Genomic DNA, 13640 nt, shown 5'->3' on the forward strand with positions numbered 1-13640 from the left:
CCGGCATTGCACTCTCTTCCCACTCTTTCCTGGGATGAGTTTGTCAAGCGGGCACAGCGAGTCAAATCTGGTTCTCCTGCGGACCCTCTAAGATCGGCCCTTTTTAGAGACCCCTCCTTTCAGGGGCGCACGACAGTGTGCTCACTGATTAACCTCTCCTTGACCTCAGGTATCGTTCCTGCCAAGTGGAAGCAGGCGGTGGTTTCCCCGATCCTAAAAAAAACATCTCTGGATCCTTTAAAACCAGAAAACTACCGCCCTATCTCCCTGCTTCCCTGGCCGGCCAAAGTTATGGAGGCTCATGTCAACCTGGCCCTCTCTGAGCATATGACCCGGGCCAATGTCCTCGATCCCATGCAGAATGGATTCCGTGCTGGTCACAGCACGGAGACGGCCCTTCTGGCAATGGTAGAACATCTGCGGATTGTGTTGGATGCAGGTCAAACGGCAGCGCTTATTCTATTAGACCTTAGCGCTGCCTTTGACACTGTGTCCCATCGCATCCTTCTACACCGCCTGGAAGGCATTGGCATCTGTGGCTCTGCTCTGCAGTGGTTCCGCTCCTTCCTTAGTGATCGCTCCTTTTGCGTTGCCACCCCTCCTTTTCAGTCCAAATACCATCTATTGGACCTGGGGGTCCCTCAAGGCTCCTCGCTGAGTCCCACGCTTTTCAACCTATACGTGCAGCCGCTGGCTGATGTCGCCAGGCAGTGGGGCCTAACCATGGTCTCATATGCCGACGACATACAGCTAGCGGTCACTATCAGCGGGGATGCCGAGCAGGATGCCCTCAGGTTCCGAAATGGGCTGAGAGAGGTGGCCAGCTGGATGAATAACAACTGTCTCCAGCTGAACGCGAAAAAAACTGAGGTGATGATCGTTGGAAGAGACGCGGATTGCTGGGGGGACAGTTGGTGGCCGCCTGAGCTGGGGCCGGCCCCTTCACCAGTGTTGGAACTCAGAAACCTGGGAGTGTGGCTAGATCATACCCTTTGCTTTACGACTCATACCAAGAGAGTGGCGGCAGGTTGTTTTGGTGTCCTACGTGGGCTAAGGCCGGTGCTCAAATTTTTTGATGCTCCGACAAGACAGCTGGTCATCCAAGCGACGATTATCTCCCGGTTGGATTATGCCAGCTCGCTCCTATTGGGAGCTAACCAATCGGAGATCCTTCGCTTACAACGTGTACAGAACGCGGCTGCGAGGGCAGTGGTAGGTCTGCCACGGACCTGTCCTACATCTAACACTTTATGGTCCTTACACTGGCTACCGATCAAAAGCAGAATCCACTTTAAGGCTCTCAGCCTTGCCTTTAGAATTTTAAAAAGGTCGGCACCAGAGATACTTAACAATCTTGTATCTTCTTACGTTCCGACCCGCCCTCTTAGATCTCTCGGCCAATCTCTTGCGGTTGTTCCGCGTTTCAGACTTAGCCGGATGGGCGGTCGTTCCTTTCGGGTGAGAGCCGCGATCCTCTGGAATGCTCTCCCTTTAGAAATCCGCCTGTTAGAGGACTTATTTGTATTTCGTAAGGCACTGAAAACCCTCCTGTTTTAAATTCTAGCTCCCTACTTTTTCGTTTCTTTTAGTGTTGTGTTGTGTCCACCATTCCCTGCGCCAGGACGCTCCTTAGCTGGAGCATCAGTGCGCAATAAAAATGACAATAACATAACATAACATAACATAACATAAACCTGTGCTCCTGCTTTCACTTTTTAATTCTTGCTTTTGTTTACTCCTTCATTACCCGTTTGTATGGCGCAACCCCTGTATCCTGTAGTAATGAATGTTATTGTAGCTTAGACTGTTGAAGTATTTTTCCTATTAGTCTGTTTTGCAGGGTTTTCTTTTGTTTTTCAGCTCTGTACTCATTTCATGAGTGAGTTAGTCATAGAGTTTGTCCTATAATGACAGTGCACTGTGAATTTGTGTTCCTAAACTCGAATAAAAACAGTTTAGATATTAAGCTCTTGCTTGAGTCGTGCACAGCTCTTGAAATTACACCCATCTGTCTACACCACATTATTAGGATTCACAGCTAGCAAATACAACCTGCAAGCCCACACACACAGTCTGCAGTGCTACAGCTATCTTGTCCATTGTATAGTTTATGCATAGTTCATTGCTGTGTGTTACAGGCTTTTCCACAAGTCTTCCCCAAGAGGTAATGTAGTGTGTGGTATACTAAATCTAGTTTTTATTTGAGAAATCTGTATGTTGGCAACATGGGCAGTGTTTGGTGTTATCCATGAGTGTGAAAACAAACTACTAAAAGATGAGCAGAAATATTGTTCTACATATTGTCCCAACTGACTCCACTTTGAATTAAAATGAGCATTTTACCCGTGTCTGCAGGTGGTTCCTGGTATAATATGCAAAACGGACTTAATTATCTTACCAGTGTTACAGGTAAGTCATTGTAAATACAGGGGATAGTGTGAAACAAATAGCTGTTATTGTAAATGCTATCATTAGTTGCCATTGTATATCAAGTGACAATATTAATGTCTAGCCATAATCTCTCACTTGACTGCGTTATGAAATGTGCAATTTATAATTAGTAATCACTAATCACTAAATATTGCTGTATACTCACAGGGCGGGGTATCCTGCTGTGAGGATAAGCAACTTGAGTCTTCTAGAAAAATGATCACTCATGTACCAGGACAGCCGAATCTTAGGAAACATGCATTGTGATGTGTGTGCTGTGTTTAAGAATATTTCTAGCAGCAGTCTGTCTTATTTTCATGTAATTAATGGGCAGATATATTGCTGATTTACCTTCAAAGCGCATAAAAGATCAGTAATAAATATGTCCACACATTTTGCTCTTGTACCCACGATTCCATGTATTTCATTGAGCTCTAACTATTCACATAACATATGACTGTCTAATTTTGAAGGACAGAACGATTTCAGATCTGCTTTGATGTGTCTTTTGACAAATACCCTATTGTGATTGTAGCTGTTTTCTGAAGGTGAGGCTTTGCTTGTATGCATATCTGTGAAGTGTTAAATTTATAAGGGCAGTATAGGTCCATGTGTAACTATGTTTTCATTGACAGTTGGTATTTCCCATTATATCTTGGATGTACGGGGTTCATATTTAATCAGGTCACAAATACTCATAAGTCTTGAAGGAGTTTTAACATCATAGTTCGTTTTCCAAATGAACAGAATATTCAATTCCTTAGCGAAATGTACTAAAATAGCAGTTGTTACTTCGCATGCTGTTAAATCGGGTACATCATTACATTGCGGTAAGGATATCAGGAGTATCTTTACATCACACTGAGTTGCTGTATTACAACTGGAGTATCTTTTTTTGTAGGTAAGTTTGTAAGAATTATTTCTAGTCCCTGCACACACACAAACATATTCACACACATGTGTTTTAATTCCAAAACTGAATCTAATTATTTAAAGGTATTTGTTTTGTAATTTCTTTAATAAAATAACCCCACTGAAAAATGTAATTTAAATTCATTTCATTGTAATTCTTACTTTATGTATTTTATTTAATATATCTTAATTTTACTACCTTACTACCCAAAAAGAATACCCATCCTGGAACCTTAAAAACCCCTTACTACCGTATAGACTAAACATCCCTCAAACATTAAAATCCCTATACTGTACCTTTCCCTGTACAGTTATAAACTCATTACTACCCTTGTATACTAACTGTCCCTGAACTCTAAAGTCGTATTTCCCCATACACTATCCATCCCAAAATTCTGAAAAAAGAATCCTAAAAAAGTTCCTAGTTTTGATATGTTCGCCAATATTATAAGTACCTTTCTTTTCTCTGTATTGATGCTGTTGATGTGCACTTTCATATTTCGACTGGCCCATGGATTTTTCATACAGTTGATTTGGTGCTTCTGAGTTAATTGAAGTGTAGGTCTTTTATAAAAACAAAAGTCTTTGTGCACCCTGCACCACTAATAGTGCCATGCTACTTGGTATGATTTTTCTTTCGCTGGGCTGAAATCAACAGTTACCCCTCATGCATTCTCCCAATACTAATCCAGCTTTGTGTGCTTGCAAAATATGAGCACAAAAGATCAAATCCATAGCGCAGTTCTGTTACCAAACATCTTTAGAAATTTCTAAACATCTATATACAATTATAGATTTGATGGGTTCACAAGTGTTGTAAAAGTTATTCTTTTTGCATAGCATTGAACATTTATTGCAGTAGTCTCATGATATAGAGATTTCTTCTCACTTCATTGTTCAATTTTTTCAGAGAGCCCTAAGAACAAGTAGATTCAAAAGCATTTTTTAGAGATCAGGTTAAAATGGTATGCCATAGGTCCTTTAATAAAATGTACATGCAGTTTGTCTTGTGCTGTTAGTAAGAAAAAACTGTGCATAATTCATCATGTACGTCATAACAACATAGAACACCTTCAGCTTTCATAAATCATCACTTAGTTATCTTAAAACCAAGTGACATTTTACTGTGTTTTCTTGTCCAGCAGAGAATATATGGTGCTAAAAAGGGAAATTAAAAGAAGTTGTAATTTATCGTTTTGCGATTCCTCTAAAAAGGTTTGTCTCTGTTTGCACATATCCTATAAAGAAATTTGGAATACCTCTTCTCCCTACGTAGTGCAGACACAGAGACTCTTAAGGTACAAATATGAGAAGATATCCAAACAAACACATTTAAAAATGTCTGCACAATGGCATCGAAAGGTAGAGTCTCAGCACTCAAAGTGGAATTGCTATGGGGCCTGCCTTTAACACAAAAGCAGTTTAAATGTCGTCTTAACAAACCAGTTCCACTAAGTTCATTGGCTACAGACAAAGAGTCGTTTAGTAGCAGAAGTCACTCCTGGATGACCATTAACTCGCGTAAACACTTGGCCTAATAGTACCTACATGGCAGAGAATTCCAAACACTACAATAAAGTAAGGCTGCTGAAGCTCCACTTTAGCAATGCACCAACCTTGGAGCACCGACCAAAGTGACTCCCAAAACACCTGCCAAGGTTGCATCGTCTACACAGGAACCTGGAGGAATAATTATCCCACTTCCTGTTGTGAGGTGCAGCAGGGCCTGCTCTAAGCCTCTATTTTAGTTTCATTTTTTTAGCTAGACATTATTTTTTAATGATGAATTTTTAAATGCTTTGTGCTTACACAATAATATATTGAGAGATCATTATACATGCAGTTAATTTCTTAGCCAGCACTATTATAATGCTATTCATACATTTTGTAAAGTTTAGGCACATAGACCGATATGCCCTTATATTTGGTTGTCTGGTTGGAGATAGCTTTTCAACTCAAGACTAACCATTGCATCAGATCTTCACCTTTGACACAGTACGATTGAAACAGTGCTTTTATTATTTAAATGGCCTCCGTGTTACAATCGCCAGAGGAGCACTTCTGCTCGGATTGTCCTGGAACACGACGCACTGTGACTGAGATGCATACCTGCTGACTCTGACTTGTATCCTACAAAGTACGATAGCCTGCTCTTTTTATACAAGAATATGACTGTTTCAATAAATGTTTGAAAATCCAATTCATATATTTCTTGCATTTACCTTAGGCAGGCAAAAGTAAACAACGAAAGGGTAAGATCTGTTTCCACGTTTTCCTTGGGAAGTAAAAAAGTGATCATGTTCAAGGTTGCCGATACAATTTGGTACCCAGGGTTCTGGGTTCAGATGGGGCACTGTGAGCTAACTATGAACCAGGCCAACATTTTCTGATGATATGTGTGACTGAGTCCCCATATTCTGAAGCTTATGTTTTCCAGATACATAGTCCTACTTAATTCATAGGAACCGTATAACAATCCCATGCACTTGCACTTTTTTATTTAACAATCGTCTCTTTTGGCTTCACAATATCAGAACATATCAACATGCACTAATTTCTGCCTGAAAGGAAATAGCCACATTATTACGAGATTCATTAAGTTTATGTACAGAGATGATAAACTTCTTGTCTTACAATTATTGCTAACGGAATCTGCCGAAAAGCTCCAGGAGGCATCTGTAAGCCAGTAGCAAAGGTACAAGCGACCAAAGCCATCTCCCACTGCCTCCTGCTGAGATAAAAACTCTCTGTGCGTGTTGGATAGGAAGGGTAACTGAATATGTTCCAAACATTTCAGTATTTCCCCATCCATATCGATCAAGCGTGAAGCATATAGGCCCGAGTAATATTGCTGGAATCTATTAGCTATGTCTGCTTCCTCAATGAGTAGATCACCTTCTTCCGATCGGATCATAGTTACAGAGGTCTTACTCCGCCTGGCTTTCAACATATTAGCTAGCACCGATCCCGGTCTGTCTCCCTCTCCATACGCGTGTGCCGTGGCATATTTTCCCAAGTGCTGCACTTCGCTGTCAGCCGCCTCGTGATACTCCTCTAGCAATGGCTTCATTACCTCCATGGACTCCCCGTCCATCCCTGACTGCTGACTGACCTCCAACTCTCCCAATTTGCTCTCCAGCGTCGACAGTCTCTGTTGAATGTTGAATGTCGCAATAATTACATATTTTATTTAATTCACAAAGCAAAAAGTATATAAATTTAAATGGGAAGGTTGGAGCTTTTCTAAATTCAATTGAGGGCACTCCTCATCCATACTGTATTCTGTTTGATGCAGTTGTACGGGAAACAGTTTGGAACAACGCGGGCAGAGCCACTCGTGTTCCAACTTCAGAAGCGCTACCACTCTTGTCTTTATCACGCATTAGCCTTAACCACACGTATGCATGGTTAAGGCAATGCGCGGTCTAATTGCTGGCTGGCGGAAGCAGGATGGATTGGGAGAGGACGTGACTCGGTGAGGTAAGTGGGGCTGGGTTTTGGAAGGTGTTAGTTTGTATGGTTTGGGTGGTCGGATAGTTTTCAGGGCTGCGGGGGTCATGGTAGTTTTCAGGGCTGAGGGGTTCTGGGTAGTTTTCAGGGCTGGGGGGTCGGTGTTGTTTTCAGGGCTGGGGGGACTGTTGTTTTTTAGGAGGGAGAAGTAGTTTTAGATGTCAGGACGGGGTCTTGGGGGCCGTTTTAGAGCTCTGGGCGGGGGACAGGGATTGTAATACTTTTTAGGGCTTAGGGGGAAGGATAGTTTTTAGGGCTTTGGGGGCAGGGTAGTTTCTAGGGCTTAGGGGAGGGCAGGTCGTTTTTAGGGCTCAGGGAGGAGTCCGGGTAGTTTTTAGAACTGGGGGCAATGAACATTTTGCTTTTTTTTTGTTTAGATACACTTTATTAATCTGTTAGTGTTTAATATTTTAAGCAGTTGAGGACCCCCTGAGTAGGCTTTGCGGCCCCCAGGGTTCCTGGGACAAAAGGTTAAGAACCACTGTTTAGAAGCAGCTAATGTGTGGTATTTAGCAATGTGCAAAAACCCATTCCCATCATTATGATCTGCTTCTGAGCATTTTTAGTTGTTTGGTCTTGGTGTTGTAAGCAGTATTGTGTTTGACTTAGTGCTATCATATTTGACCTGCCTTTTTGCAGTATGCTATGCTACAAATGCAACAGTTTCCTCTGCACTAATATTAATCTGTAGTTTAGATAATAAGGAAATTGCCATAGTGTGTGTTACAAAATAAAATAAAGTTTAACAGTTGCTGCACCATTTACTAACCACTAGAATAGAAATATGCACCATTACTGTATTCTTTCTGTTTCCGCTGTTTAATTATTCTAGTTTGAGGTTTTGGTTAAATAGGAATGTGCAATGTCGTAATCTCTTAATGGGTTATTGTTATTACAAAAAACAGAATGAAGCAATAGGTAACTGTAGTTCATTCCCTGTAGATTAAAGCCACCAAAATGAACATATGGAACCTTTGGGGGAATAAAATGTCGTTTTAAATCTTGTGTTATAGTGGGCACAATTTTTTGATTTATTTGACAGTTAAGGTCTCAGCAGGTTGAGGCGGAGGCTTTGGAGCGCTGCAGTTCCACTCTGTATAATAGTCCAAACACTTAAAGTAGAAAACGATATTTAAATACAAACCATACCCTTATATAACAACGATATTTTATAGACTTCTTTGTCCGCCAAGGCAGACCCTAAACATCTTGGCTTATCAAGTTTTAAACCCGATTTAAGGGATGCTTAAAATGTTGTATTTTTATATTGATCTAGAAAGCTGCTAACTGCAAAGCTCGATAGGTTTAACTTTGCCTATCCCAAAGTCCTGTTTTGATGGCACATCTTCAGAACCATTCTCTCTGTGCGCGGTCGTACGCAAGTTGAGTTGTAATCTGAAAGTGGCACTTTAATTACCTTAATCACGTGGATTCAATGAGATCTGGTGTCATTAACCAACTGTGGAACATGCCTTATGATGTAATGCAGTGTAAAATGTAGTGTAACATGCTCTATTGTGTAATATAGCGTGCGTTATCTTTTGTGGACATGCTATATACAAGGCACTGAGTATAAGGTGCGACTAGGCTACAGCTAAAACTAGATGGAATCATAAGTTCCTTGGTAACTGAGTGACCAGTCCTAATATTGCTAAACAGATTGTGATGTGCAGGTTTCATCACAGTTTTACCCAATGTAAAATGTAAACTTTTTGCCAAGTATCACTCCTACGTTTCATCAGCTTAATTTGGAGCAATCCTTTTTATTACTGATCATTAAACTGCAGCTCTTCCTCAGTGTGTACTACCTCTTACTTTCTTCTCATTTCCATAATACAGAGTTCTGTTTATTGCTCCCGCCACTGCACTCTACAAAGACAATTACAGTAGCACCGTGAGCTCAGCTGGGCTGTAAGTTTAAAAAGGATTTGTGTTTTTCCAACAGTTTTCTTATTAAAATAAAACCTTGCAGAACCAGTGAGAACTCCATTTTATACTACTCAGGGTACTTTTGAGGTCAAAGCCTACCAGACAGTTCCGTTGTCTAGCTGCAAAGAAATATTGGGGGCATGCTGAAAGCTTACCTAGCAATGCATTCCACCCATTGATTTCCATTTGCTGGCTTTATTTGATTACCTCGTCCAGCTTGTGTTTGTCCCTCCCATGGAGCATAGCCTATTTAACACCTCTCTGACACTCTCCTTCCATGCTTCCACCAGCTCAGGAACTACCTTGTTCTTTTTGTGGAGCACTCCATGAGATAGCATGTGTTTTCCAGCTCTTTCTTTCTGCTGTTGCTTAGTGTCTGCCCACTCTCCATCTGTTGTCATTGTTTAATTTACAGCACCCACCCTCCCTCTGTTGCCCCTGTTGCTTTTTCCTTGTCACTGTCTCTCCATTGCCAGTGTTTTTTCCCCACCTGTTGCTTTTATTCCAACTGTTTCGTTTCCCAAACAGTTGCTTTTCCCAACCCACCCTTCTACCATTGCCACTTGCTTAATGTTCAGCCACCCCCTCTTGCCATTGTTGCTTTTTCCAATGCCCACCCTCCATCCGTTGACGCTTAGTGACCATACCATTGCCACTTTGAACCACCCACCCCCCTGTATCCAGCTCAGGAAGATGGGTTGCAGCCACTGATTGGCTGAGGCCCATCTTGACTTTATTATCTGTTAGGCTAAGGGTAATGCATTACATAAATATGTGGCAGTATTGTTTCTGTTGGGATCATCTACCCCTCCTAGTCTGCTGCCCCCACCACTTCCCGTTCTGAAGTCCCTTGAAGATGACCTGTTCGCGCTATATAAAACTCCTTAAAGAAATACCTAAGCTAGCACAGTTTACATAATCAATAAAGTAACTTAGAAGTGATGTTGTGTTATTTGTTACTAGAGCGAATTAGCAGTCACTGCAGCCAGTTATTTTAATAGCGAATAACAGTCTTGTTAATTTTATATTGGTATAACACTGACTGGACAGTACAATTATTAAACAATATTTGTTACCCGTATCTGAGTTTCTAAACCTACATCCCATGCTGAACCTCTCCCCTACGTTCTCCAGGTAATCAAAAGCCCCAAAAAAGGAGCTACTTGGCAATACGGTTTACTATATGTTTTTTATTACCTTCTTGGATTTAACACAGAGCAGACTTCCTATCTTTAGGTCATGATGCAACTACAACATTAATACAATAGGAAGCCTTTTACTGTCATCCCATGTTAATAGCATCCCAGCAGGTGGGAATAGTAGGAAGCCTATTGTCTTTAATATCTCAGTATGTTTTTTCCAATCCTGTTAGAAGAGAATTTAACATGTGCTTGATTCGTGTTTGAAGTATTGAAAAGTATTTACTTCATTACTGTAGGAAGCTGGCACTTTATAAGACATACACCAAAAAGAGGAATATTGTGAAAAGAGTCCAGTTATTCCCTTACCAGTGGACATGGGCTTGCTCTAGCAACCCAAAGGTGCTCTTCCAGGGGGTAGTGTGGTCTCACAGCCTTAGGCTTATCAGATGGGAGTATTAGACATTCACAAATACACACAATAGTAACTAAGTGAGACACACAACTCAATAAGGAGCTCCACACCAGTTTATAAAAATAACACTTAACTTTATATAGATTTAGGCATCATAAGAAAATCGTTCAGTTAAGTACTTTTTTTTAAAGAAATGCTTTTGTATTTAAAAGGTGCAATTTTCAGAAGCTGTAATGTTATTCTATGGGAGGAAGAACAATTACGGCATTCAGATACAGTACTGCGACTTACGGGACCACTCTCCAGGAGTTAAGGGTAGTGGTGTGCAAAGTCCAAGGCAGCAACAGCAGAACAAGGGCAGCCAGGTGCAGTCGTGCAAAACAGCATTGGGTGCCCAATGCTACTCTATAGGGATCGGTCTTCGTGTAAAGAGACTGCAGGCCTTGACTGGGAGACCAATCGGACTGAACCAACAGGGGAGCTCAGATCTCCTGATCCTCTTGGACATAGCGACACCTTTCATCCTCTCCTCCATGGCCCAGGTGCAAAGAGTGCAGCTATATCTCTAGGCGTCGGGTTTTCCTTACCAGAAGCTGTTGCGGTAGAGGGGGCGTGCGTTCAGAGGATGCAGGCAACGTTGAGGTAGTCCGCGAGAGGTGAACCCATGCTGGGCTCAGTCTCTGGAGGGCTGCAGGACCACGCTGACACCAGTGGCCTACTCCAACTTGGGCTTGGAGCAAAGGGTGCAGTGGTAGTTTTAAGTATCAGGTTTTGGCGGTCTTTAAGTCCTCATGTCTCTTGGGTTGCCTGCAGAGTGCAGGAAAGAAGGTTTTCTGCTTCACAGGAGTTCTTGGTTCCTGAGCGAAGTACTGGCATGTCTCCCAGGCTTTGGGGACACAGCAGCTGCATGACAAGTCTTCTTTTGGCACAGTTGTTGAAGTCAGCAGGCAGGCCGGTAGGGATGGCACCAAGTCAGTTGCTTGTTCCTCCGTTCTTGCTGTTGCGACTCTTCTCGCCCGTCTTCTTTCAGGTTGGCAGGATCTGGTTTTCTGGGGTTCCCCTTAATACTGAATTTAGGGGCATTAGGGGAGTGTAGTGTAATAGTCAATCTGCTACTTGCCCTTGGGGTCACTATATCCCCTATATGACCACCCCTGTGGGAAGTGGTCCTAAACCTGTCCCAGAGTTCCTAGGTTTGCCATCACAAAGATGGTCAACTCTGAAATGCAGTGTCCACTTTAGTTATCCCACTTTAGAGGTGGTGCTAGCCGGTGGGTTGGGCACGCCTACCTGACTGACTAATTGTCCCCCCTGTCCTGGTGCCAAAGGGCTCTGAACAAAAGGGGGTCGGCTTTCTCTCCTGTGAGGGGAGCCAGATTTGCATTTCAAAGGCTGGGGCTTCTCTGAAGCTCCCTTGCCTTGGAATGCTAATCTATGGGGGTCATCCTGAGGGAGTGGTGCGAACACACTCTTCCTGTGCAGGCTTTGTTTCTGACCTCCTGAGAGAAGAGGCCCTTACCCTGGGAGGTCCGAAATTGGTCTTGGGTGGCAGACTGGCAGAGACCAGTCAGCCACCACACCCGATGCTGGTATGTTTTCAGAGGGCACCTCTAAGGTGCCTTCTGTGTGCATGTATTCCCAAATATCCCACTGGAATCAGGGTGGGTTTGTGGGTACAAGATGTTTAATACTAAATATCCCTCTTTTCATTGAAGCCATCATGTAGCTGGGGAACTGGTTTTTACCACTGTACGGCACATGGGTTAAAATGGCTTCCCTGTTCACTTGTACTGGTAGTAATGGAATTAATCAGCACAGTACAGATGCATATCTGCTTATGCAGATATATCCTCGCATGTAATATAAGGCAACCTGCCTTAGGGCTGTAAGGCCTGCTGTAGGGTGACTTACAAATATTACATGCAATGTTAGGGGAGATGGCACATAGGGATGTGTGTCATGTCGTGTTTTCACTTTTGTCTCCACCAAAAAACGCAGCCTGCGATGTCAACCCTGAATGAGTGTGGTGAGAGGCCCCTTAGGCTGGAACAATTTGTGCTGCAGCCCTTGGGGATCCTCTTTAGTACCTCAGGCCCTAGGTACCAGAGGTACCATTTACTAGGGACTTATAGAGAGTGCTTACGGTATTGCCAATTGGGGACACAATTGTACAGTTTTGGGGAAGGAGATCTGGCACTGGGGACCTGGTTAGCAGGAACCCAGTGTTCTTTCAGTCGAAATCACATAATTTACCAGGCAAAAAATGGGTGTGACCGTGTAAAAAAAGAGGCACTTTCCTACAATTACTTAAAAATATTTCGTCATGTTTTTTACATTGGTGTATGGGTCCGATGTCCTCCAAAGCAGTAGTTTATTCACTATTTTTAGAAGTTAAAAACAGCACTGTTGCTAGTATACACTAGGAGTGTGTAGTGTTGCTCTTTTCACATTAGTTGTAGATTAGGAGGCTCAAAGTATGTTTATTATTCAAAAGTCATTGCCTCTTGTCTCTGGAGCCTTTTCATGTGTCTTCTTTTGTGGAAATATTTTGATCGAAAATGTCAATCTGGTTTGCCCTTAAAAATATGAACATAAGTGTTTTATCTCACTGAAAATTTTATACGTGCCATGGATTAAATCATATGTATTTATTTTGTCTTCAGATTTTTGAATATTAAAGGTGTTTTTATTTCACCAGACAAAAAGTCCCAATGGCCCTTGGGCAAAATTGCAGTTAGACCTGGAATACATGAAGCATGACAGTGAATACAAATTCAGGAGAGACTGGTGTAAGCTCATTTCAGAAGTGGTAAGCACATTAACTGTGTGAAGATTTCGTATCGATTCTGAAGTGCATTAAAACAAGTCTTTACATAGTACAGAAAGCAATATGAAGTTGTGCTTGTGCCATGGTAGCATTAAAATGAACACATTGCTTAAATTGCACTACAACCTTTCCCCCCCAAAACTCCAAAATACACATCTGTCACAGGTATCTTATGCTGCACTAATTGTGCAGAATGCTCTCTCAGAAACTACATAGCCCTGTGATTTTCTAATAGAAATGAATTACAAGATGGACTCCAAAAACTGAGGGACAAATGGGAATGGCATCTTGGCAGACTGGAATATAACTACTGAGGAGCGACATGACACTACCCACGGGATGTGGCCTTATGGGCGGGATTTCACTTAATCCAACTGAAATTACTCCACAGGGCATACTTCATAAGGACCTGGCTGATTCACATGGGAAGAATTGACAAGATCTCTGTCTAAGGGGCTGACTACAAAGAGATACTCTG

At 42.3% G+C, this 13640-nt stretch overlaps 1 protein-coding gene across 2 annotated transcripts in view; it reads left to right on the forward strand.

The window, feature by feature from the left end:
- GSAP (gamma-secretase activating protein) overlaps positions 1 to 13640 on the forward strand; it is a 725614-nt gene that overhangs the window by 494679 nt on the left and 217295 nt on the right. For both annotated transcript variants that reach the window (XR_013608568.1, XM_078679324.1), the window contains exons 19-20: positions 2356 to 2409; positions 13034 to 13144. Coding sequence is in view for 1 of the 2 variants with exons in the window: in XM_078679324.1 (XP_078535450.1) it covers positions 2356 to 2409; positions 13034 to 13144 (165 nt within the window). In the remaining variant the exon portion in view is untranslated. The remainder of the gene's footprint in view (positions 1 to 2355; positions 2410 to 13033; positions 13145 to 13640) is intronic.

Source organism: Lissotriton helveticus, chromosome 1_1 (genome assembly GCF_964261635.1).
Source record: "Lissotriton helveticus chromosome 1_1, aLisHel1.1, whole genome shotgun sequence".
NCBI lineage: Eukaryota > Metazoa > Chordata > Amphibia > Caudata > Salamandridae > Lissotriton > Lissotriton helveticus.